Source organism: Hipposideros armiger, unplaced genomic scaffold, assembly GCF_001890085.2.
Source record: "Hipposideros armiger isolate ML-2016 unplaced genomic scaffold, ASM189008v1 scaffold_91, whole genome shotgun sequence".
Lineage (NCBI taxonomy): Eukaryota > Metazoa > Chordata > Mammalia > Chiroptera > Hipposideridae > Hipposideros > Hipposideros armiger.
Genome location: NW_017731441.1, coordinates 3,884,875 through 3,911,530, shown reverse-complemented (window position 1 = coordinate 3,911,530; position 26,656 = coordinate 3,884,875). Strand labels below are relative to the sequence as shown.

General features: G+C 47.2%; 1 protein-coding gene across 1 annotated transcript in view; it reads left to right on the top strand.

The window, feature by feature from the left end:
* The window catches only part of RASA3 (RAS p21 protein activator 3), a 131,890-nt gene that overhangs the window by 67,601 nt on the left and 37,633 nt on the right, over positions 1–26,656 (top strand). The window contains exons 3-5 of the mRNA XM_019644759.1: positions 2,815–2,918; positions 13,519–13,613; positions 21,227–21,303. Coding sequence (XP_019500304.1) covers positions 2,815–2,918; positions 13,519–13,613; positions 21,227–21,303 — 276 coding nt within the window. The remainder of the gene's footprint in view (positions 1–2,814; positions 2,919–13,518; positions 13,614–21,226; positions 21,304–26,656) is intronic.

Genomic DNA, 26,656 nt, shown 5'->3' with positions numbered 1-26,656 from the left:
GTTCAGCATCTTAGCTGTGGAGGGCAGTGTCACTGGCCCTCATATGTGGGATCCGAACCGGGGCCCTCTGGCGTCCCAAGCCAGCTCTTAACCGTTGTGCCACTCGGCTGGCCCAGAGTTCCAGTTTTTCTACATCCTTGTCCATACTTGTTATTGGTCATCATTTTTATTATCATTATCCTAGTAGGTATGGAGTGATATCTTGTTGATTAATTTGCATTTCTCTGATGGCTAATGATGTTGAGCATTTTCTTTTTTAATATGCTTGTTGGCCATTTGTCTTCTTTGATGATATTATCTGTTCAAATCTTGTCCATTTTTAATTGAATTACTTGTCTTCTTCTTATTGAGCTGTAAGTGTTTTTTACTTTTATCAGATATATGATTTGCACATATTTTCCCCAGTCTGCCTTTTAAGTTTCTTAATGGTGTCTTTTAAAACATAACATTTTAAATATTTTTAATTTTGATGAAGTCTGGCTTATCGATATTTTTTCTTTTGGCGATTGTGCTTTTGGTGTCATATCTAAGAAATCTTTGCCTGACTTCAGGTTACAAAGATTTATTTCTGTATTTCCTTATAAGAGTGTTATAGTTTTAGCCCTTACATTCAGGTGTGTGATTGAGTTAATTTCTGTGTATGGTGTGAGGTAGGGGTCTTTCTGTTCCTTGGGCCAGGACCATGCTGTCTCAATTACTATTGTTTTCTAGTAAGTTTTCAACCTGAAACTGTGAGCCCTCTCCTTTTGTTCCTTTCTCAAGCATGTCTTAGGTCCATTGCCTTTCCAGCTGGAAGGATTGGCACACGGGCTGGTTTCCTGGTCTCTGACATGAGTTGTCAGACCAGCCAGTTTCTTGCCTCTACTGGCCCTTTGCTCCTTGCTGATCCCCACTCCCCGACTCATCTGTCTTTAGGTCCACACGTGGGCAGTGCCCACCATGGGCCCACTCTGGACCCCAGTCTTGTTCAACTCCCTCCTTGCCTGCTGCTTCCCTCTCCTTCACACTGTTCCCCTCCCATCTGAACGGGTTCTCACTCGCCCATTGTGCCTACCTTCCTTGCTTCTTGCCTCCCCAATGACTCCATTGCTCCTCAAAGCTCCAGATCTTTGTGCTGGTGACCTTCGTCCCTTAGTCCAGTGCCATCCTGGTTGGTGCAGTGAGCAAAGGCCTGAACGAATGCCCTTGTTCCTCAAGCCTGTCCTCCTGGGCTGACGTATAACCTGCCTGGAGGCCCAGCATCACTCCCACCGCCCTTCCTGGTCGGTTTCCCCACAGCTGCCTCACCTCACTGGGGAGCCTCATGCTAGCTCCAGGGTTGGTCGATCTGCTCCTTCTTTTCAAGGTTTACTGGGCCATGCTGAGCTGATCTCAAGCAACAAAATGTGTTGGAAGTCGATCTGTGTGCCTTCATGAACTTTCTAATTTTGACTGACATATCACACGCCTGTGTATGAGGAGAATTCAGTATTCTAGAGATTACCTTATTTCATCATGGGGACAGCATGGTGGAAAGTGGATACTGATGACGCCAAATCAAGTGATGGCACATCATGTCACCAAAAAATACTGTATTTTAAGGGATCTGTGACATATGTCAATTATGAGATATACCATTATTTTATGCACCACTGAGAAAAGGCAGTGCTAATTAATCTATGAAACAGTCCTTTCTGACATTGATTGGAGGATACATTCTGATTTCAGAGATGCTAAGACATAGGGTGGGAGGGGAAAGTTCATCTCAGAATTGATAAAATATGTTCCTGGAGCCCCCTTAGTTGGGAACTGGTGCCTCTCTTCATTTCTTTCCTATTGTCATGTCTGTCACTCACAATAAACTTTTAGTAGTAGATGCTCATGGTATCAGTTCTTTTCCATCTCCCTTTTCATACTTGGTCAGGAGCATACACCCCTCTTTCCCCTAACAAAATGTAACATACTCTTTTAGTTCTTACTTGAACAATTACATGTTTCCTGTGTTGGACCTTAGCCATGAATGTGCCTGAAAATGGAATCACTCCAGATTCCAGGGTAGTCACAAGGTGTGTGTGCTAAAGTAATTTGCTTCATTTCCTAACCAGTGGATGCAGGTCTGGTGGGTGCTGTGTTCTGTGTACATTCACCATGGCTTCCACGAACCTGCATCTGCTAACCCCAGCCCGTGCCCATCCAGAACAATCTGGGGATTCCTGCCCTTTGATTAGAGTTTGTAGTTTATTTTGAGGTTCTCTCTGTGGGTGAATGAGCCTCGGGGTCTGAGTGGAGGGTGGCTGTGGTGGGTGAGGGGTCCTCTCTCCCGCCAGAGGCACAGATGGCTGCCTGATTGGGATTTCACCCTGACTACTGTCGGAAACTGGAACGCTGAATGAGGCCTGCCCCCTGCTACCAGACCTTCAGAATGGTTAGCAGTTTGGGAGCATTTGTGCTGAAACTGGACACCCACAATAGACATAATTTTGTTAACGCTGTGATGTGTGCCGAGCTCTGGTTTCCCTGAGCTGTTGCTAAAGCAGCAGTTCATTCATTTAACGTGACATGCCTCTGGTGCTGGGGCCACATCTGTGAAGATTTTTATAGCCTGCTTACTCTTGAGTTCCTTTTTACCCCAATTAAGAAACTGCAATTTCACATCTCACAAGTGGAATGCAGAATAGTGTGTTTGTGGTACATTTAAAATGAAATTAACACACTTGTGTGCCCGAGGTCGGTGCTTAAGCGGAGGCCCCACCTCAACACCCATGCACCTGACGACAAAAGACAAGGCCATTACCTCACAGAACCTAATGGTGCTCATTCTATTTATTTGTCTAGCCCCTTCTATGGAGAAGACTTTTACTGTGAAATTCCTCGGAGTTTTCGTCACCTGTCATTTTACATTTTCGATAGAGACGTTTTCCGGAGGGATTCAATCATAGGTAAGTACTTAAATGGATCTTTTTCTCTTTTTCTCCGTCTCTTGTGATTGGGGTCTCACTGTGGCAGAAGTGGGGTGTCTCTTCCAGTCACCTTGTTCTGAGATAGCAGAGTCGAGGTGGCATTTTTAGCCTGGTCTTTCTGGCTGTGCTGAGCCGTGGCAGGAAGTGGCCCTAGGTTCCCAGCTAGCCTGGCTGTGGCATTCCCCCATGGCTGGGAAATGCTGCCTGAGTCCCGCCCTGGCAGCGTGTGGAGGAGTTTCACAGCACAAGCTCACCTTGGAGAGACCAGGACATGCCAGTAAAGGCTTTGGAACTGTTCTTCAAGGTGAGGGTACAACAAACCCCAAACTTGTACTCAAGTGACTCCCAAGGGCTCCTCTGAGGAGCCAGTTTGCAGGGGAGACTTCCTCTCACTATCCCCAAGTTGTACCCATTCCTGACTCCCAACATGCCTCTGTAGAGAATGGAATGGCATCGGGGTGCTCTCAGAGGCATTGGGGTGCCCTCAGGTATTGGGACACTCAGAGGCATTGGGGCTCGCAGATGTTTAGGGGTGTTCTCAAAGGTAATGAAGTACTCTCAGAAGTATTGAGTGTGTTCTCAGCAGTGTTGAAATACTCTCAGAGGTACTGGGGTGCTCTTAGGGACACTAGGGCTCTCAGGTATTGAGTTTCTCTCAGAGGCATTGGGATGCTCTCAGACGTATTGGGGACCCTCTCGGAGGCATTGGGGTGCTCTCAGAGGCATTAGCATTTCAGTGGTGGACTCCTGGAGAGAGTATGGCCCAACCTAACTGTGGAGGAGAGGTGTGAAATATTAAAGAACCTGCCTGAGTTCAGGAGTGCACCTGTGTCCACATTCATGTTCACTGTGGCACCAGAAATAGAATTAAGAAGCCAAACGTGGACGCAGTTGTAGTTACTGGAGTCCAAGCACCATATAACGTTTGTGTTGTGTCCTTGGCCTTTCCTGGGGAGGAGACGTTTGGAATGCTAGCCCTGGGTAGAGCACTTTGAACCTGAAGTGCACTTGAGTCCCTCAGACTGCTCATTGCTTTTCCTCTGGCTCCCACTTGGGGCATTCTGACCAGCTCCTGCTCACTGCCCAGACCACTTGAGAAGGTCACCCACATAGCCAGTAAGGGATATTTCCATCCAGGCTGCAGGGAACTCCCAGCATCACTCAGAACAGTCAGCCACATCCCCTGCATCTCTACCTCAGCCTGCTGGCCTCACACTCTCTGGCGATTTCTCTGCTGCCTCCTTACTCTCAGCCTGCACATCCAGCTGCCCTGGAGGACCCCATGATTATCTCAAGGCATCTCAGATATATCATGCCAAAGTCATGGCAACCACCAAAAGTTCCTCATTGCCGGGTGAACCCCATACCTGCCCCTTTCTCACCTTCCCAGCTGACCTGCCAAGACCTGGAGCTCAGTGCCTGTGGCGGCCATGTCCCCTACAATGAGCTTTTGTTTGCTTAGACTGTGGCCTTCATAGACTCAGAGTTTGATCCTTGCATCCCTCCCTTCACTCCAGGGCTACCAGAGCTTCCTTTTTTCTGCATGCGCCCGAAGCATCTCCTCCCAGTTTAAAGCTGACTGCCAGCCTCCTACTGCACCTACGAAAATACTCAAAACATGGTCAGGGCCCAGAAATGACTCCATCGTGTCTGTCGCAACATCTGGCTTTGGCTCAGGCGTCAGTCACTAAACATTTGTTGAAAGAATGGACAGTTTTTAAAAATACCTCCACATATTATATTTATTACATTTTAGAAATTCAGTGTGTTTTATCTGAAGAAACTCTATTCTGGAGTTTCCATTTTAGAGCCTGATTTATTAAAAAAAAAAAACATTGCGAAGTTTGAGACTACTGCCTGATCTGGCCTGGAGAAGGAAGTCTGTACTCCCTAGCAAGCATTCAAGACCTTTTATAAGCTGACCAAATTGTTCTCTGGGCTTAACTTTTCATCATCCACAAGGGCCTGTCTATCTCTTTCAACGTAAACACACTCACATGTTGCTTCACACATGCGTGTAGAACCCCATTGGTGCACCTATGCAGGCCTCCACCTGCATGAACTATCTGTTACACCCTCCTAACACTAGGAGCCTTTTTAATGCATCTCAGTTTTCTGAAATCTGACTAGAGCTGCAGTGACAAGCTCACATGTTGTCTTTCCTCGAGCACACTCCCCTTGCTACTGGGAAATGTGTTAACATCCAGGTACCTGGACCCCCATCCATGCCAGTGGACCCAGATTTTCCTGAGGCTGAACCTGGAATTCCATAGTTTTATCAAGTTCCTCAGGTGATTCTTACAGTTAGAAGGAAACTAACATGAATGCTTATATATGCCAGGCACTGTGCTGCATGTTTTCATGGGCATAAAAGCATGCCATTTATCCTTTGTTATCAATCCCAGGACATACATATCACCTCCACTTGCTATCTCAAGTAGAAACTGAGGCTCAGCAAGGATAAGACGCTTGCTTGAAGATGCACAGCTAACAGAGCCAACAAATCAAACACCTCCTGTCGTATTTGTAGGGCAGTGAGAACCAGTGGTAGCAGAAACATGGGAGAAGAAAGGTGTATTTAAATCTGCTTTGGTCATCCCATGAAGTCATCTGCCTTCCTAAAGACCCTTCAGTGGGTTTCCCTGCCCAACACCCCATAACTCGCTGTGACTCTGAATCTCATTTTTATCCTACCCAGTGTGCAATAGCTGGCTACATAGAATTTCAGCTTCACCATTTTGTATTCTAATCAAGCTTTTAGATTTACGCCTTCCCTGGGACTTTGGGCACCAATCGCCGGATATATGAGTGTGAAAGCATTCCTAAACCTCAGTGATTTGGATGGACTAGAGGAAGGGAGAGTAGTAGTCACCTTTTCCACCAGATCCACTGTATCTACAGCAGGAATGGGGGCTGGAGAAAGTGACACAAACACATCCTGCTGCTCTGCCCTTGAGTTGTGTCATGGTAGGCAGTGAGGGGATGTGCCTTGGAACCCCCTTCTCTGCCCTCACTCCCTTCTCCTCCCCTCCCCTCTCCTATTCCTTCCCTGCCTCCCCTCCCCTTCCTCCTGTTCTGATCTCATGCTCTGTCATTTCCTTCTCTCTTTCATCCAGTCTTCCTTTTTAGGATCCTGGTCCACATGTGGACTCCTCCTTTAGTCCATGCGTGTGGTTTATTTCCTACCCCTGAGTCATCTCCGTGAGCCATCACAGTGCCTCTTATTCTGTCTCATCAAAGTTGGGTGACAAAGGCTTCCAAGGCAGTACAAATCTAGGTCTTATGGAAAAAAAAAAAACCAGGCGGGGCAGTAAGGAGCCTTTATGCAGGAGTAGGATGTGTTGATTCTTGTTTTATTCTGGCTAGGGTGGCTTAATTGAAAAATAAAACTTTATCAAAGCTTTATTAGGCATTCATGTGTTGAGACTTAAGTGAAATCTGTTGCTTGCTAAAAATGTTTGGGATGAGTGTGGTTCAAGATTAGTGTTTGATCCTACAACGTTCAACCCGCCATCTAGCTTTAATGAGCTATTCAGTGTGTCAATGAGTTGCATATACTTTTGTTCTGTCATTTCTTCCATCTTTCACATTCTCACCCTGGAAGAATGGTAAATGCTGCCTGTTTATTCTGGAACTGTCCAACAGGAATTCATGTTGTAAGAAAGGAGGAGAGACATAAGTTGAATTATCTGGTGCATATCTCTTATTTACCTGTTCAACAAATAGTGTTTACTATGTGCAAGGTATTGTTCTAGGTGCTTTACAAATATTGACTCATTTAATCATCATAACTCTGTGAGGTAGGTGCATTTTTCAGATGAGGAAACTGATACAGACAAGTCACATGGCTTTTAGGTGGTAGAGCTGGCATTCACACCTTGGCAGCCAGGTTCTCAGGTCTGTGTAACTGAGCTGTTGACCTCATTTTAGATTATGCTTCGTTGTCTGTTTTCAGAGGCAATAATTGATTGTATGTGGAAGCTGATGGGGGGAGGGGCAGAAGTCTAGGATGACTCCTACTTATGGGTTTGCACCCCTAGGTGGATTGTGGGTGGTGGTACATTGATGGGGCCAGAAAATGGTGGATGGTGGTGGTGGTGGAGGGTGATGGCAGAAGGATGAGTTATTCATATCAGAAAAAGATATCCTCCATGACCCAACACCACCATCCCTCCCATCAGCTGTAATCCACTATCACCATCCAATATCCTCCCATTATGTACCATCCGCCACCCACCATTCATCATCCATTGTCTGTCCTCCATCACCCTCCACACATCACCTACTATTCACCATCCACCACCCTCACCCTTCACCACCCATCATGTACCATCCACCATCCACCATCCTCAAGCCCCCACCCTGTCTCTTGATCTACCGTTCCTCTTCTACCACCCACCATCTTCCACCACCACCGTCCACCATTTTTCAGCCCCATCTGTATCCCACCACCCAAAATTGACTTGGTGCAAACCCATAACCGAGGAGTTACCCTGGACTCTCCAACCCCATTTATATCTGTCATAGCCCCTGACATACATTTACCTTTTATTAGAATGGAACCATGTGATTGTGGATCACTTTCTTATTGGGTCTCTACATCGAAACACCAGAGGCTTGCAGTGGATTTACTTCCACCTGAAGAGGGCAGCTCTGTGTGAGCACAAGACAGTGGGGTGGCAGATGTGGGCCTAAGGCTGGGGCGCCCTACTTCTACAAAGCCTGTTGCTTGAAGGGTGTACTCATCCCCTTCCACCAAAAGCTCCTTTTCGCTTGTTCCTTCTCTGGCGGGAGCCACCTTGAGCGCACCAGCCTTACTACTGTCCCAGTCCAGCTAAGGTGCCTGGGTGGTGGGCTTCCGCTTGACACATGACAAGAAATTCTAATTCAAATTCAAATTCAGAACATCTGTCTACAGGCAGCTTTGGTGCTGAGGTAGCGTAAGTGGTGCTTATGAAGAAATCATCTACGTCTCTGGTGGTGTTTCTGGCAGTGTAGGTCAGAGCTTCACACACTTGTTAAAATGTAGATGCTGATTCATGGGTCTAGGACAGGGCTGGAGAGTCTGCACTCCCAACAGATAACATTCTTGGAAACTGATGGGATTCAAGTGGAAACAACTGGAGTTTGTTCAGGAAATACATGGGCATAGATCACATAGGAACTCCGGTAATTCACACTGGACTTAATTTTAAGATGGAACTATTATAATCTTCCCAGCTGAACCCTTAACTCTGAAGGAAACTGATGAAGAAGGGTTTGCAAGTTTCCAGCACACACTTTCCCGGTCTTGCCGGCAGCCATACCTCATGTATCTCCGTTGGTGTTATGGGTCTGAAATCCAGATCTGACCACGGGACTCCGCTGCTCAGGTCCTGCAGGGAGGGCTTCCTTTGCCCTCAGGATGATGCCCAAACTCTTAGCTTGGCATTCGAGCCCTTCACGGCTGCCCTGCCAAGGGATTCCTCCTTCCTGTCCCCCCTCAACTTCAGACATGGACTCAGGTCATCCCAGTCCCTCTCGCGGAGCCCCCTGCCTCCTGGCCTTGGCTCATACTGCCTCTTCTACCCGGCGCCCTACCTCTGGCCCTTCTCTCCATCCCCATGCCCACGTGGTGGCTGCCACCCACCCGAGACCTTGGTTAGCTGGAGGTGGCACCTGAGCGAGCTGTCCCTTGGGTATTCTCCCATGGTTTCACCTGCTGACACATTTTTTTTTTTCTTCTTGTCATACGTTCACTGAATTGTACTTCCCATGGCCTGGAGCTCCTTGAGGGAGGGCCCACGTTTATCTCTATTCAATATCAACTGGGTGTGCCAAGGTTTGTTTATGGAGGGAAGGAAGGAAGCAGGAGAGGGAAGAAGGAAAGTGTAGAATCCTAAGCTGTTCAATTAGAAGTTGACATTTTACCCGATGGCACTGTGCCTGCATTGGACACACCAGATGACAGATGAAAGTGAATATGGAGATACAGTATTGGTCTTAGCAATTGGCTCAGATTATACTAGAATGAAGAGGAATTTGATTAATCCTTTGAGTCACATGAAAACTTTCCCGAGTGGTAATCTTAAGGAAAAGGAAATTTTAAAATATTTTTGCACATTTTAATCAGAGAAACTGATCAAGATGGTTCTGAGGTTATTTCCCCTCAAAATAATCAAATAAGATGTTTATTAATCAGTTCCGTTTAAGGTCCCTGCTATTTTTAAAGATAACCAGCGAAATCCTGGTTTAGCCATTCTTGGTGGCTTTAAAATTATGGTGTGTCAGTGTGCAATTGGGACTGACGTGTTTTCAGCATTGTTTCTACAGCTGTAAAAGTAAGTGGCTGTGTGGAGCTCCAGGAATAATTTAAAGTTATGACTAGTAATTATGTTGTTACTAGGATGAGAAGCTAAGTTCTAGGGTGCACATTTGTGTCATGGAAACAAGCACAGTGTCACGGGCTTCTCACAGTGTCCTGTGTCTGATCTGCTGGCATCACGCCAGGGAGAGCCCACAGCCACCTTTAGGATTTCCTGGTGCTGCTGCATGTGTGCCCCCCTGCAGGTTTGAGTCTAGGAGTGAGGGGTTGTATCCAGTGAGGGTGCTGCCAACTTTGTTCTTTTCCAAACTTGTTTTGCTAGTCTAGGTCCTTTGAATTTTAAAAGCAGCATCTTAATTTCCAAAATGACTGAAACTGCATTGATATATAGATTAATTTGGGGAAAATTAACATCTTAACAAAATTGAGACCCTCCAACATGGCATACGTTTCCATGTGCTTGGGTCTTCTTTAATTTGTCTCATCAGTGTTTTGTGATATGTTTTCAGCATACATATCTTGAGTACACACACACACACACTTGTTATTTATTTATTTATCCTTATATACTTTTTTTTTCCAAGATTTTTTTATTTTTATTTTTTTTTAATTGGGGAATTGGGGGATGGGAACAGTGCTGGGGAATTGGGGGAGGGGAACAGACAAGTTGCTGTCCTTTTGTTCTTCAGTCTAGTTGTGGAGGACGTTGCTTCACTGGCCCAAGTTGGCACCATCAATGCGCTCTTCCCGGGTGAGGCAGATCAGTCGCCGGCTTCTGGACGGCTGCTCACAGCGGCTGCTGGCTACACACGGTAGCCCATGGCAACCCACTGCCACAGGGGCTGCAGCCTACGCTGTCGCCGGTGACTCATGGCAGCCCAGCTCCAGGTTGAGCTGTTGTTCAGCATCTTAGCTATACAGGGCAGTGTCACTGGCCCTCATATGTGGGATCCGAACCGGGGCCCTCTGGCGTCCCAAGCCAGCTCTTAACCACCGCGCCACTCAGCCAGCTCCTTATATACTTTTTTGACGGAGCAGACAAAGATTTTTAAAGATAGTACATCAAAAACACAAGCCATAAATGTCTCATTTTGTGAAAGAGACTGTTGGGCTGTTTTAAATTTCATTTTTCATTGTCATTGCTTATATGCACAAAATACAATTGATTTTTATGTATTAACTTTGTATTCTGTGGTCTTGCTAACTAAACACACCTATTCTACTTGCTTTTCTTACAGATTTTCCTATGGACTCTGTGAATAAAGACTTTTATTCCTACCTTTCCAGTCTAGGTGCCCTTGTTTCTTTCTCTTGCCTCCGTGCACCAGTTAGAACACCAGGTTGAACAGGAGTGATGAGAACAAACGTCTGTGCCACCAGCTCCATCTTGGGGAAGCATCCGGCTGCCCCTCATTTAGTCTGATCTTAGTCGGACTTCCTGCAGGTTTCACCCTGGTTTTCCACCTTTCCCCACATCCCCTGACACCTCTGTACCTGGTTCCCTAAAACACATGCCCTCTGTTGAACTATCTGTCATGCTTCTGTCTTCTGAACAGACCCTGACAGGCACAACCCCCATCAGAGGAAATAATAAATGGAGTTTTTAGTGGTGAAAAAGCAGGTGGCACCACCTCTGTTCAAATAAGAAAGTGAAGCCGAGTGGTTTCGTGACTTTTTGATGTCACTCAGATAGATTGGGACAACTCTGTGGATTATGACACATCAAAGACATTTAAGTAGACATTATGAGTGTGGATCAGGTATTCTCTCAGAACACTAATTTAGAAACACTAATACACATGTTTTTAGACGTGCACATTCGTATATTCTTAAGTGTGATTGATCTCTAGAATGACAAACTGGAAGCTGGTGACAGAGGTGACCCTTGAGTCAGGAACTATGTAGCAGGGGATAGAGAAACTTATTCTTGGCTGTATTTTATATTCTTTTGAATGTTTCAAATTTTGTACTATTTTCCTGTGTTGACCTACTTAATATTAAATGAAGCACTTCCCAAAATAAAGCGTAATGATGTGTAAGTTGTAGGATTCATATAAGAATTAAATACATGACTCCTCCCTAGCCTAGTTAAAGCTCCTAAAAGCATCGCAATTACTTAACATTTCAAACTTCAAACGTAATCCTCTTATCCGGCTGAACTAATCACAGAGTCTGAAGATTTCTTTATTCTTTTTCAATGAAATATATTACTCAATTCAATTGCAAGAAATTTCTTGTTTCATGTGGTATTATTCTTGCAAGACCCAAAATCATATTCCCATGGGGAGAAAAGGGCGGAGTTTTGCAGGAGCCAAACAGAGAGGAAGGAGTCTTCTCTTGGGGGCCGGTCTTCCTGGTGACGGGGGTGGGCTGAGGAATGGCCAGAGGTAGTGGGACCCACTGTCAGCACCTCAGCAAGATGCCTGCCAAGGCAATGCGTGGTGGGAGGGCAGGACCGAGGCGTGGGGAGGAGCCTGAGATGAGTGCTGAGGGCGCCATCCTGCCCTTGTAACTTGATCCTGGTTGGAGGAAATCCTACGTGGTGTGTAATTTGGGTCTCTGAATTTCTGTGGAGAATTTCTGCAGCCTATATTTGCTACATGTTTCTTGCATCTGTCTCTCCTGCTCTTCTACCTGCTGACTTTGCATGCAGTGGCTTAAACAGTTATGCAGTGTGTGGCTGGGCAGGATTTGGCCCCAGATGGCTCTGTGTGGTGAGAGCTGAGCCAGCAAGGTTGATGTGGGCAATGGTATTGACCCTTGGAGTGCTCGTGCGCTGTGCCCACTTCACAGGTGGACAAAAGTACTGGCTATGTGGAATTAACTGGCCTCAAACTGAGTAGCCCTAGTTGACTGATTCCAGAGTCTTTCTTCTTCTTCTTTTTTTTTTTAAAGAACTTTTTTTGGGGAACAGTGTGTTTTTCCAGGACCCATCAGCTCCAAGTCCAGTAGTTGTTTCAATCTAGTTGTGGAGGGTGCAGCTCAGTGGCCCATGTGGGGATCAAACCGGCAACCTTGATGTCATGAGCCTGCGCTCTAACTGAGCTAACTGGCCGCCCCTCCAGAGTCTTTCTTAAGCCTCTTTTGCAGTGTGGGGAGTGTGAGGTTCAGTTACCTTCCCTTTGAGAGTATGAGATGATGTAACTATGCTGATAAAACAAATGGCATAATGATGGATAGATGGAGATTGAAGGCAGGTGTCAGTGGAAGCAAATTGCCCTGACTCCCTGGACACCTTCACCCCCTGGCACTTGGAACGGCTTCTTTGTATTTGTTTCACCTTTCAGACTTCATATCTGTGCTGGTGGGTTGGTCTCACAGGGTCTGGAGTCCAGAGCAGAGCTCAGTTGACTGAATTCTCAGAACAAAATATGAAGACCATTAAGGGAAGAAATCGTATTCTCTGCTCACCAAGGTTCTCCGGCCAGGGCCCTGTACAACGGACTGACAAAAGACAGAAGAGAAACAGTGTATTAATGCCCACAGCACACATCATGCAGGGGAAACCTCAATGATGAGTAATTCAAAGAGTTTAGTTAGACTTTGGACTGGTTATGGCAGCTTAGCAAAGGAACAATACATGTCAGAGAAGTGACAAGACAAAGGAAAAAGGTTTTAGACGTTGAAAGGTGGCAGGCTGTGGGACAATAAATATATGGGGGAACAAATGGAGTAGGTTTTTGTGCAGGACCATCTTGGTGCCAACTTTCCATCTTCTTCATGGCCGTACAACTTCCCAGAAGAGGGATTCAGGGCAGCCCTTATTTCTCAGCAGTTTCTGCTTATATAGAAGATAAGGGAAACTCCGGGAGGGCTTTGTTTTGCATCTGCTGATTCTCATTTGCTTCCAGCTGAAATAATCCTATGCCAAAGTGAAGTATTTTGAGGTGGCATATCCTAAACTTCCATAGGATCAGACAGCAGAGGGTTCTTTTCTTTTCCTTAAATCACTACAACCGCCTTGGGTAAAATACAGGTAGTGAAATGCTCATAAAAGGTGGGCCCTGACCACACTGAGGCTGTGCTCCCACCATGTCAGATGTGTTCTGCTAATGGGGTGGGACTTGGGCACCTTCAAGATGAAATGTTGCATATATTGATCTTACTGGAAGGAAGACGGCATGGTGTTATCAACTTACTCAATTATCTATTTTGGGTTATACTGTTTGAAGTAATTGGTAGTGATAATGGAGAGACTTCTGCTTATGAACCTTGTGGGGTCTGGAGGGTTTGTTCCCTTTCATGACTGTGTTTCCTCTGCATTGTCTGTTTTAGGGAAGGTGGCCATTCAGAAGGAAGACTTGCAGAAATACCATAACAGGGACACGTGGTTCCAGCTGCAGCATGTCGACGCGGACTCAGAAGTGCAGGTGAGACCCTCAGTGGAGCCCATGGAACACGGGAGGTCTTTGGGAATGGAAGAGACTCTGATTGTGGTTACAGAAATAGATACAGGGATTTGGTCTCAACAGGGAAGAATCGTTAGCAAATTGTGTCCTATTTATAGTAAGCGTAGGCTTGTTAATTTTGTTTATTAAATTGGTTATTGTCACACTTTGTCATGCATGATTGAAGCAGCTTTAAAAATACAAAATGCAAAAATCAATAACATAGTTGAAGGTGAAGAGAAAACAGGGGTATGAAAAAATAAATCTGTGGGGTGAGAACAGTACACAGAACCTCATACCGCAGGCCCCTCCCTGTGTTTGCTGGGAGGTCACCAAATGTGTTTTCAAGCCCTCCTATACTCAGCAAAGAAGTATTTAGAGCTCAATGAAATGACCACTCTAATGAGGTTCTCATCATCTAAAGCATCCTGGGCTCACCCTGGCTCAAATGGGCAATGTGTTAACTGGGACTACCCCCACCCTATACTGTGGAAGGAGCTACCCCCAGAACATGGGGTTTCTCCCCCATATCATGGGCGACTATGAGGCTCCAGGTTCCCAACTCTTCCCCATAAGGCTGTTCTTGGACTTGCCCGTAACTTGGGGTCACTCCCCATGCTGAGTGTCCAGAACACCTGAGCACCTTTCAGGAGGTTGGCTGCACCTTCTCTTCTCTTGTGACCCGGGCTTGTGTAGTTTCCACTTAAGCCTGTTCTAAACCCGTGCCGGTGTCTGGAGTTCTAAAACTGGGAGCCAAGAACAAACAGCACAGTGGCTCCTACACTGAGACGCACAAGCATTTTCATTGGCGGATGAAATGTCAGTGGCTTGGCAGAGGTGCATGACTGAGCATGGGCAGGCCTGGCTCAGAGCTCAGTGCCCCCATCCACTAGTGAAATATGCCAGGGGTGGTCTCTCCAAGCCTCAGTCTTTTCATCATGCAGGGTTTTGTGAACAGCTGGACAGTGCCCAACGTTTTGGTAGGACATCCCTGGCCCCTCCCTGCGCGCCCCACCCCAGGGCTCCTCGCCCGGCATCTGGAGGCCTGGCTGGCTCGCATGTCCTCACGCTTCCTCCCAGACCCTCGTCCTCAGCCGAGTTCTGAAGGTGAAGGCAGGGGTTTCAGGGTTTCTGCCTGCTGAGGCCATGGGGTGCACAGGCCTTGGTGGCCACTGGGATGGATGCGCAAACTTTAACAAAGAGGCAACCAGAGGGAAGTGTTGAGGAGTTGAGCCAAAGAGAGGCATCATAAAGGTGCTTCACAATTAATTAATTTCAACCCACGTGCTGTGGAAATTAGAAGACACTGTAATTATTGCAGAACTAATAACTCTGCCCGAAGTTCAAAAGCAGAGTTCTAACAATAAAGATGAACGTTAACACCAGGAATACAACAGCCAGCCACACCTGCTCAGGTGATTGGAAATCTCATCTTTAGACAGAAAGTTCCAGAAGCAGTGTGCTGTGAATTGGTGCTCTATGCCTGGAACCATGCCTGCTTTCCATTTTGACAGTTTTCCCCATCACTTTTATTCTGAAGTGACAGGCTGCGGCAGCGTAATCAGAGCAGCGTCTGCAAGCAGCTGCAGCGGTGTCTTCACCATGTTCTTCCCACCGTGTTACCCCCAGATTTAAGTTGGATTTTTTTTGGCAAGTGTAAATTTTCTTTTTTCTTGCCTTTTTTTAAAATTTATTTTTTTATTTACTTTTATTTTTGAAATGCTTAAAGATTCACCGGAAGTCACCAAAAGAAAGTATACAGGGAATAATGACTAGCAAATTGTGTGCTCTCCTATTTATACTTAAAGACTAAAATTAGTGAAGAAAGGCCCATGTTCCTTTTCCCTGTTTCAAAACCGATGCCCTTTGTGTGCCTGTGGACAAGTCCCTTGACCTTCTGAGCCTGATTCTTATCTGTGAGATGGGACACTGACTCTAGCTTGGCCAGCTTCCTAGATATTTGTGATTTAAGAACAGCAAGTGTATTCTCATCATTATTACTATGAAGAGAAGGAGGAAGGACAAGTGTTTAGTGGTAGCCCACTAAGTGCCAGGCTCTGAGATGTGCGCTTTACTTACTCGTTCTTAGAATGCCCACTCATACCACCAAGGGAGCAGCACTGCCCCAGATGCAGACTGGCCTTTAAAAGTGCTATTTTTCCCCTGAAGCCACTGTTTCATTTTGTTGTTTTTTTTGTTTTGTTTTGTTTTTTATTTTTTTTTTAGCTGAGCCATCCTGCTACCTGTTGGCAGCTCAGCGGCTGCTCAGCTCGGGCTGGACTCGAACTGCTGTTGCTCAGAGCTCAAACTCTTGAGCGAGCTCTTAACCAACTGAGCCACTCACTGTTTCATTTTGAAATGTCACATTTATGGTTTGTAGAACAGCAGAGGATGGCATATGGTTTCTTGAATCTTTTGCTCTATAATTCACAATAAAAGGCATGTGTCCAAAAGAAAGTGTCAGAAAACTAGGGTCAATGAGATCAATGAGTCACAGAAAGGGGGAGAAAAGACAATTTAAAAAAATGTCTTCCTTCTGGAACTGATGTTGTTAAAAGTCTCTGGTAAATCACTTTATTAAAAAGGATTAGTCGCTTCTGTTCCTTCCCTGATGCTAGGTAGCTAACAGAACAAGATGACTGGCAGGAACGGACCTGAATTGTAGTCTGTGCTGCACAGCCCGTCATGGCTGCCAAAACAGCTCGAGTCTGGAAGGGTTCCCTTCTTCCCATGCCTCTGGTCCTTCTTGACATTGAATGGGGAGAGAGACAGTCCCCACCCATTATCTGAGCAGACCCCCTCACTGAGCCGCCAGGGGATCCTTCCCCAACTCCTCCAAGGACACCTGGCAGCCACTGAGCTCTGCTTTGTGCTCTGTTTTGTTTTAGTAAACTTGTTATGAAAGTATATATTCAGAAAAGAATGCAGACGAGCCATCACTGCAAACTTCAGCAGCCATATCCAGATCATCCCTGGGAATTTGACTCATGTGTCAGATAATCCTACTTGAAGGATTTCCCAAACAATCAATGTCAGCAGCTGTCCACATACAAGGACCCAGCTTGAATCTTTCTAAGGGTTTAAGGCAGCGGTTCTCAACCTGTGGGTCACAACCCCTTTGGGGGTCGAATGACCCTTTCACAGGGGTCGCCTAAGACCATCGGAAAACAAAAAGATATTTACATTACGATTCATAACAGTAGCAAAATTACAGTTATAGAGTAGCAACGAAAATAATTGGATGGTTGGGGGTCACCACAACGTGAGGAACTGTATTAAGGGGTCGCGGCATTAGGAAGGTTGAGAACCGCTGAGAAACTTGAAGGACTGGCAGGAAGGAGAGGGCAAGGTCCAGCCTCCTTCCTTCCCCTCCACTTAGGTCCATGTCTGTAGCTGAGCAGGTTGACGCTCAGACTGGCATGTCTGTATCCAGTGCTCTGTGAGCCCAGAAGCTAGCTGTGCAGAGACAGCGTAGAAAACCCGAATTTCCTGCCTGGGCTGAGTCGGAGGGTGTGGCCCTCAGTCCTTATGGGCGTCGGCCTTTGTGGCTGGGTTGTTTGTGCTGGAGGTGGTGTGTCTCCTGAGAGTCAGTGATGCTGCGTAACAACAGATGTGAATTTCTGAACTGCGGATCTCTTGAGTTAGCTGCTGGGGGCAAAGTCCGTTAAGTGATCAATAGTGTTTGTAGTGTTTTATCTCATACCTCCCTCTCCCAAATCACCAGAAAATGGTACCAACATGAATTAGCTGACAAAATATCTGCCACCTTGGTAAGGAAGTGTTTGCCCTAAGAGAGGAAACATGAGCAGTCACAGGGTCTATTGGTGTGAACGTGTTGTCCTCTTCTGGGAAAAACAGGAAACAGGATGGCGAGCCTGGGCGTCAGCAGCGGGGGCTCCATCTCACCCCAGACACGTTCTTTCACTTCTCAGAAGCCCGCTCAAATGAATTACTGAAATGTTGGTCTGAATGGCCATTGCCAATGTAAAAAATTAGGCCATGAAAGAGTTGGCACCCAGTGCGTTTGAGGAGGCAGGTGAAGAACCAAACTTGATAAGAGACTGCCCTGTGATAAGATCTTATGCTGTTTTATCACGAGGTTTCGTCCTGGGTTTGGTTTCCGAGGACAGGTTATTAGTTTCTGTAAGCCTCGGTGTTCTCATCTTAGCAGAGGGTGGCTGTGCCCGCTTTGTGGGATGTGCTGAGAATTACAGGATAATTCAGAAAACTAAACCCTGGCTGGTGCTCAGTAAAAGCAGCTGCAGGAAGGCAGCTTCATCAACATCGTTGCTGTCACTTTGGGTGTTTTCCTGTCCCCCCACAAACTGCGCAGAGCTCGCATGGCACTGAGGCCCCTTTCTCAGTTACTGGCCCAGTGGATTTGCTCACAGCTCAGTGAGGTCAGCCAGGAGGGCCAGGCCCAGACACGTGTGAGGGTAAATACCGCATCATGGAGCCTGCTGTTGGTGCACTTATCAGATGAGGGATACTTCCAGGGTGGAAACCCTCAAGGGCTCTTTGTGGGCAGAGCCACTGGTTGCCTTGGGAAGCCAGCTGCCCTAGGCAGAGTGTGGCTCAGCAGACGCTTCTGGAGTTCCCACCTGTGGCAGACACCAGTCAAAGCCCTTTGCAGATATTGACTCTGTGCTCAGGACTCTGGGTGTTACCCAGGGTCACACGGATGTGATGTTGGTGGCCTGGTGTTGCGTCCAGGACTTATCATTGGGCATCCTGCCTGTCCATTGCTCCCGCCCTCCCAGTGGCCACTTAGCCCTGCAGGTGAAAAAAAGGTGCAAAGGACAGTACCTGGCTCTGCCCCAAGCTGGGGAGTGGTGTGGGCGAGTCTGCTGCCATGTGCGCCCTGGTGGAGGTGTGGGCTTCTCAGCGCCTGTCTTCCCCGGAAGAGGCTGGTGACTCTCAAGTTTGTATTGCAGGGAGCCCTGGGGCACCCTGTCCACGTCAGGTCTCCTGTGTCAGTGTCATGAGCGTGGCTGCTGCTTCTGCCACATCTTGTGAGAATCCTGGAGGCTGGCTGCCCACCACGCTGCAAGCAGAGCCGGCTGTGGCCTTCAGGACAGCCGCTTGTTTCAGAGCTCCACGATCCTAGAGCCCATCAAAGGGAAGAGCTGGTTTGCTTTGAGTAAGAAAGGCTTTCGTGGGGGACTTTTGGGCTGGTGTTTTTGATACCACTTACTTTCCAAAGCTGCACCTGCCCAGTGGGGGGACCTGAGTGGCACAAGAGTGCATGGGGAACAGAGGGGACAAGAAGGGACTCAAGGTGGGGCTAGGGTGAAGGGGGTACACCCAGACCCAAACCAGAGAGGTGTCACCCCTGACCTGTCTCCTCATCAGATCCCAGGTCCTGGTTTATTTTCTGAATAAGAGGGTCGTGGTGCCTCTTGCCCAAAGACATTGGTGGAGCTTCTGCATGGGGTCAGGCTCTAAGCAGGGAGTGCTCCCTGTGCCTCACCTCTAGAGTGCGAGGAACTCTCCGATGACCCAGCTCTCCTTCATCCTTCGGAGACATCCAAGACAGCTCTGATCCTTTTCTCATAATCAGTGGTACCAGCATTTTAGTGAAATGCTTCTCCCGTGGTTCAGAGTTCAAGCTTAGAGTCCAACAGGTGAAAGGGCAGCAGAGCTCTTTCAAATGCATGGTCATGGGGAACTGCTTTCCTCAGGCCGAAGAGCCGGGAGATCTCAGAACAGTGACTTGGGGAGATGGATACACAACCCTGTTGTTGGCCAGATGCTTTCTCACAGGTTAAGTTCAGAACCAGGGGTTTCTGTGGGCCGAAGGCCAGCACATTCTCCACGTGGATGCCCAGGGCCCTGGTTTGGGGTAACAGGGATCCACCTCATCCAAGGATCTCACGTGGGTCGGGCACAGGGGAGACAGAGACAGGAGCCATGCGGACAGTGTGCTCAAGCGCCAGCAAGATGAAGAGGGTGGCTGCTCCGTGTCAGGGAAGATGGGAGGGGGGCAGCTAGTGCACACCTGGTGGGGCAGACAACACAGGTGTCTCTGATGCTGCCTAGGAGAGCTAGCAGGACAGGAGTGATAGGAGTGCTGAGAGGCTGCTGGGGGAGCCAGCTGAGCTGTCTTGCACACACCCTCCCCATTTGTCCTACCTGCCCCATCCGGCATCCTGTTCCATCGTAGGGTCCTGGATTCTTCAGAGACAAGGCAGCCTTCAAAAGGCTCTCCCCATGCTGCAGAATCTAGGCGTTTTAGTCAGAAAGGACCTTGGAGATTATTCAGTTCAGCCTCTCTTTTCTAATGAAAAATCATTTTAATTTTAACGTTATAACATGTACTCTCACATAAGTGTGTCATGCAACTGTTGAGTTTTTTGTGTTTTTTTGTTTGTTTTTTGGGAGTTTTTTTGGAGCAGGGTTTTCTAGCTTTCTTTTTTTTTTAATTTTTTGTTTTTTCATTGGGGAATTGGGGGAAGGGAACAGCCAAGTTGTCCTTCAATCTTAGGTGTGGCGGGCGCAGTTAGCTCAGCTCCAAGTCCAGTCGCCATCTGGCCGCCCGCTGGAAGCTCACGGCTGCTTAGCTCAAGGTGCCATGTTCAATCTTAGTTGTGGGTGGGTGTAGCCCACCATCCCATGTGGGAGTCAAACCGGTAGCCTTGTTGCTAAGAGCACACGCTCTAACCATGAGCCATCCGGCCACCCCTCCGCAGCTCAGGGCAGCTCATCTCAAGATGCCATGTTCAATCTTAGTTGTGGGTGGGCGTAGCCCACCATCCCATGCAGGAGTCAAACCGGCAACCTTGTTGTTAGGAGCACGTGCTCTCACCAGCTAAGCCTTCCTGCCACACAGTGGCAGCTCAGCTCGGACGCAGCTCACTGGCCCATGTGGGAATTGAACCGGCAACCCTGTTGCTCAGAGCTCACGCTCTTAACCAACTGAGCCACTCAGCCAGCCCTCTGATTTTCTTTATAGCCTCTTTTTCCTCTTCCTCCTCATGACCTCCTGACCCCTGATGTTAACCTGGTTGTGCCCTTCTTCCCCATTTGCTCTGTCCCCCAGCTGGTATGACCCTTTGCACAGACACAGGTAGAATACAGAGCCAGTTCTACCCGCGTTACTCCAGCTACCTCTGCTCCCCCTCCTTCGCAGCATCCATGAGTATTAACTTCCTGCCTGAGCAGGACTGAGATTCCCTGGCCTCTGATCCGATCCTCACCCAGGACACAGAAGCACCAGGACATGCAGGCAGAGTTATCCAACCTCACCCCTGAGGCTTTGGGGTGTCTGACTACAGACCTGAGTCATTGGAAAGAACACAACCTAAAGCAAGCAAACGTGTTTGGGATGCGCCTTCTGAGTACCTTTTTCTTGCTCCTTTTGACCTCTTTCTTCTGAAACAGACTGCTGTCAGTGGAACTGGGAGCCCAACGTGCCAAAAAGGATGGAACCTTTAACCCTCTGGGGGAGCCAGGTCCCTGGGATCTGAGTGGGGGCTGGTGGAAGTGTGGAGGATGCCATGCGGGTCAGGCATAACTACAAGTTTGTGAACGAAGATTGCGGCTCTCCTCTGTGCTTGGCCATTCCCCATGTGACCCTTTGTCCTTGTGCCTTTCAGGGCAAGGTCCACCTGGAGCTGAGGCTGAGTGAGGTCATCACGGACACTGGCGTCGTCTGCCACAAGCTGGCCGCGCGGTAAGACACGAGTCTGCCTGGAAATAGCAACTCTGACCCCCAGGCAGTAGGGCAGGTTGTTGTTTTTCAAACAAATGAATCTCAATTTCCAGACTTGGTTATTCCCCAAGATGACATCATTTTTAGAGGTTCTGGCACATGCTTTTTTTTTTTTTTTTAGCTGAGCCATCCTGCTACCTGTTAGCAGCTCAGCGGCAACTCAGCTCAGGCCGGGCATCAAACCGCTGTTGCTCAGAGTTCGCACCCTTGCGCGAGCTCTTAACCAACTGAGCCACTCGGCCGGCCCAAGAGGTTCTGGCACATTCTTAATGTGCTCAATAAAGGAAATTTCACCCTAGAGATGATGTATTTGGCTATTGTAAAAAATAGCCAGAGTTATCCTGTGTGACATTTAGGCAGAGGCTGGCGTCATGCCCCAGTATTACAAATGAGGAAACAGTGAAGTGGTGTGCCTGAGGCCAGATGGCAGAGCGAGGGCCTGAACTCAGACCCCGTACCCCAAATCTAGAGCTCCTTCTACCCATAATGCTTGGTGAATGTGTCCTTTCCTTGGGCTTAGGGAATGCTGGCAAAGACTAAGTTCAGCAGTAGGTTCCACTCCCTGTGGCCCACCAGCAGGTAGTGAAGAGCATCCCCCATTGGCAACTGCCCACAGCACAGCCTGTATTCGTCATCCGATGGCTGGAAGACGGTCTCTGGTCAGTTCAGGTTGCAGGGCTGTCACTGTAGAACCTGCAGGTGAACATTGTAGGAATATGTATAGGACATGGTGTAGGACATGTGTACAAGGTGACAATACCTGTTATCTGAAACGCGGGGAATGGGGCACACTTGGGAGATGAGTTCAGCAAGCTTTGTCCTTAGCCCCTCCTTCACTCTTCCCGTTCTTCTTAAAATAGTTGCTTGCGCTCAGATCCTGTAGTTGTGAGGAGAGAATTACCTATTTGCCTGTTTATTTATAGATGTATTCCATGTTCAGAAAGAACTTAAGGCTGTTTAACACAAGCTTCAGAATAAGAAAGTGTGGGTTGGTGGTAGGGAGACAGAATGAACCAGGCTGGGCAGGGAACAGAGCCAGGAGGGCACACACAGGAGATGTGGGCCAGGAGCCCTGCCCTGAGAGTGGCGCCCAGCCCCACCTCTGTTTGATGGAGGGTGAAAATGTCTGTTCGCCTCTGAGTCTGTGTGTGACTCACCAGGACACCGCAGTCATCGGGTCTCTGCGTCTTATTACAGTGCGTGTTTGGCTGTGGTTTCCAGGAACACAAGTGTCTAAAATCAGGACGGCCTGTTGGCATCCGCAGCCACCCAAGTGTAGGTGTGCAGCTATTTCCAGACTCCTACTGCTGGCACATGAAATCCCAGAGGCAGGTGACTTGAACCTCAGGCTGAGGGCTTGGGGCTCTGTTATGAAACACAGAGGCATGCTGTGCACAAGGCCCATTTTTTTGGTTTTGCTCTTTTTTTTTTCTGGGAGCCTTGGTTTAGAAAAGATGTAAGGGTGGGAATTGGGAAGGTTCCGTGCACTCTGGTGTTTTCTGGGAGGAAAGGCCTCCAGCCACCTGCCCAGATCCTGGAACAGTGATGGCCTCAGGCTGCGTGGGCTATCTTGGATCTTTGCAGACTGCTAACTGGAGCATGCCTCGTTAGGACTGGGCCCCACGGACACTGTTTATCTAACTGGGTTCAAATTCATGCAAGGAAATGAGCTGTGTTTGTTCTGAAGTGCTTTCTTAAATCTGTGTGCCAACATGGCTCTTGTCGACACTTTTCCTGCTCAAGCATCTGTTTGAATGTCAGGAGGATGTTAACCACCTGCCTCACCAAGCTCTGGGTTCTGTCCCCAGTGATTGGCTGCACACTGTTTTCATTAGTGCTACAGGTGGACATTTGATCCTTTTCCTGTGTGCACAGGAGGGCCAAGAACTAAGGTCAGCGGGCCAGGGTCCTACCCACACTGCCCCAGACACGGCCTCCCTGTGGGTTCTCAGACATGTCAAGCCCAACCTGCCTGGCCTTTGTCTCCAAGGGAGGCCCAGCTGTTCATTATTCCTTATATATGTCCTTCGTGCAGCATGTACCTCTGAGCGCCTGCCTGGTGCGGGGGACCAGTGTGGGCTCTGAGCAGCACCGCACCAGCTCTTATGTCAGCAGGGCACTGGCTTTAAACAGCTCACAGATGATGTAGTAAGTGTCATGCAGGCGACGTGCCACGTGCTGAAACAGCATCGTTCTGGAGGGCCAGAGGTCTCCCTGGAGAGGGGTATCAGCTGGGACCTGGGGGAGGGGCAGGACTGATTGGCCAGTGGGAGGAAGAGGAGTCCTAGGGGAGAAGCAGAGGCCAGGGAGGCCCCACACGGCGTTAGCTTGCTGAGATCAACCCCAGAAGAAGAAGCAGCTGATGAGATCTGCATTAGGAGTGACTGCTCCCACACCACCTCCCGTGTCCTCTGCCTCCCTGACCGCATCCCCCGCTCTCCCCTTCCAGTCACACCGCCTCTTGGCTCTCCCGGACTTTGGGGCTGGGTGGGTCTAGGCTGCTCTGTCCTCTGCCTGATGCCCCTCACCTCCTTATTCCTTGTTCAGGCTGACTTCTTCTCTAGAATGCAGCCCCGTGGGAGCTGGGATATGTTTGGAAGTTCTTGGGTGGGTTCTGAACTCCTAGGCTCTCAATAAACGCTATGGACCGCAAGAGGGCATCTCAGGAGGCCTGTGGGCCTCTGCCCATCCCTGATCAGCAGCTCAGCCGCCTGCCTCCACAGAGCAACCTCAGTTCCGGGCTCTACAGCTGTTGACCGAGCAATGATTGCCCCCAGGTCCTCACTGGACCCTGGGCATGACTTTTTGGGATGTGGCAGCATATGTAAGTGTGCCCATATGTATTCCACACCCACAGGACGCAGGGTGGTTCATTGGGATTGTGGCCATGAGGGAGACTCAGTTCTCCCACCATTTGCACATCCATTTGTACACACGGTAGCACACACTAGCATACATACTAGTAAACACTAGCACACCCTAGTACACATGCTAGTACACAGCACCACACACATGCTAGTACATATGCTGGTACACAGCAGCATACACATGTACACACACTAATGCATTTTGTTCAGAGTCCTGGGACAGACGGGTCCCCCACAGGAATGTAGTAAGGGAGAAAGAGTGGTCCCTTAGGGCTCATAGTCTCCAACCGAGGAAGTCAGAAGTGTCTAAGGGACTGGGGCTTTTCTTTCCCCATCTCGCCTCCTCCTGTGTTTTGGTTTTTTTCTTCTAAAAAATGTCCTTTACATACCATCAAATTTAGCATTTTAAAGTGCTAAAGGTTGTGCAACCGTCACCACTAACCACTGTCTGGTTCCAGGATGTCTTCATTGCCCCAGAAGGAAACCCCATCCCCGTGAGCAATCACACCCCAGCCTCCTCCGCTGCCCCTGGCACCAGTGACGTCCTTTCTGTCTATGGATTTGCCTATTCTGGAAGTTTCATATACATGGAACCGTGTAATATGAGGTCCTTTGTGTCTGGCTTCTTTCACTTAACATAATGTTTTCAAGGTTCGTCCGTGTTGTACACATGTTAGAACTTCATTCCTTTACAGGATGAATAATATTCCACTGTACAAAATACCATATTTTGTTTATCCATCATCCACTGATGAGCATTTGAGTTTCCACTTTTTGGCTATTGTACTAGTTTTTGTACAAACGTATGTTTTCATTTCTTTTGGGTATATACCTAGGAGTAGAATTGGTGGGTCATATTGTAACTCCATATTTAACTTTTTGAGAAATGGCCAGACTATCTGTCACAGTGGCTGTCCCATTTTACACCCACCAGCTGTGTGTGAGGGCTCCGGTTTCTCCACATCCTTGCTAACACTTGTTATTATTGGCTGTCTTTTTTATTGTAGCCATCCTAGTGGGTGTGAAGTGGTTTTGATTTACATTTCCCTGAATGTAATAACTGATAATGTTAACTGCCCTTTCTTGCCCTTGTTGGCCATGTCTAGATCTTCTCTGAAGAATGTCTATTCATGTACTTCACTGATTTTTTAAATTGGATTATTAGTACTTTTATTATTAAGTTGTAAGAGTTTTTCATATATTCTGGATACCAGACACTTGTTAAATATATAATTTGCAAATATTTTCTGTTATTTTGTTGGTTGTCTTTACTTTCTTGACAGTGTCCTTTGTAATACAAAAGTTTTAAATTTTGATGAAATCCAACTTATCTACTTTTTCTTTGGTTGGTTATGTTTTAGGTACCTGTCTAAAAAAACCATTTTCTAATCTAAGATCATAGGGATTTACACTTTGTGTTTCCCTTCTAAGAATTTTATGTTTTTAACTCTTAACTTTAGATTTTCAATACATTGGAGTTAATTTTTATTTAATATACGGTATGAAGGAGGGGTTAACATTGTTTTGTTTGTTTACTTATTTATTGCATTTGAATATCCAGTTGTCCCAACACCATTTGTTGAAAAGACCATTCTTTTCCATCAAATTGTCTTGGCATTTTGTTGAAAATCACTGGACTGTAAATGATTGAGCTTATGTGTGGTATCAGTTCTATTTCACTGATACATGTCTATCCCCCTGTCTTGATTACTATAGATTTGTAGTAAGTTTTGAAATCAGGAAGTATGAGTCTTCCAACTTGGTTCTTCTTTTACATGATTGTTTGGCTCTTCTGAGCTTTTTTTATTTCCATGTGAATTTTAAGATCAGCATTTTAATTTCTACAAAAATAGCAGCTGGCATTTGATAGGGATTGAATTGAAACTATAGATCAGTTTGGGGAATTAACCATACTAAGTTTTCCAACCCCCGAACACAGTGTTTTTCCATTTAGTTAGGTATTCTGTAATTCCTTTTAAAACGGTTTTGTTTTTGTAAAGTCATTAGTAATGCCCCTCTTTTATTACTGATTTTAATAATTTGAGTCTTTTATTTCTTGGTCCATCTAGCTAAAGATTTGTCAAGTTTGTTGATCTTTTCAAAGACCCCACTTTTGGTTTCATTGATTTTTCTCTATTGTTTTTCTAGTTTCTATTTCATTATCTCTGCTCTAATCTTCATTATTTCCTTCTTTCGGCCCATGTGGGGTTTAGTTTGCTCTTCTTCTGGTTTCTTAAGGTGGGAGTTTAGGTTATCAATTTGAAATCCTGTTTTCTTTCTTTTTTTTTTTTTTAAAGACTTTATTGGGGCATCGGGGGAGGGAACAGTGTTGGGGAATCGGGGAAAGGGAACAGACAAGTTGCTGTCCTTTTGTTCTTCAGCCTAGTTGTGGAGGACGTCGCTTCACTGGCCCATGTTGGTATTGTGATCATTGCGCTCTTCCCGGG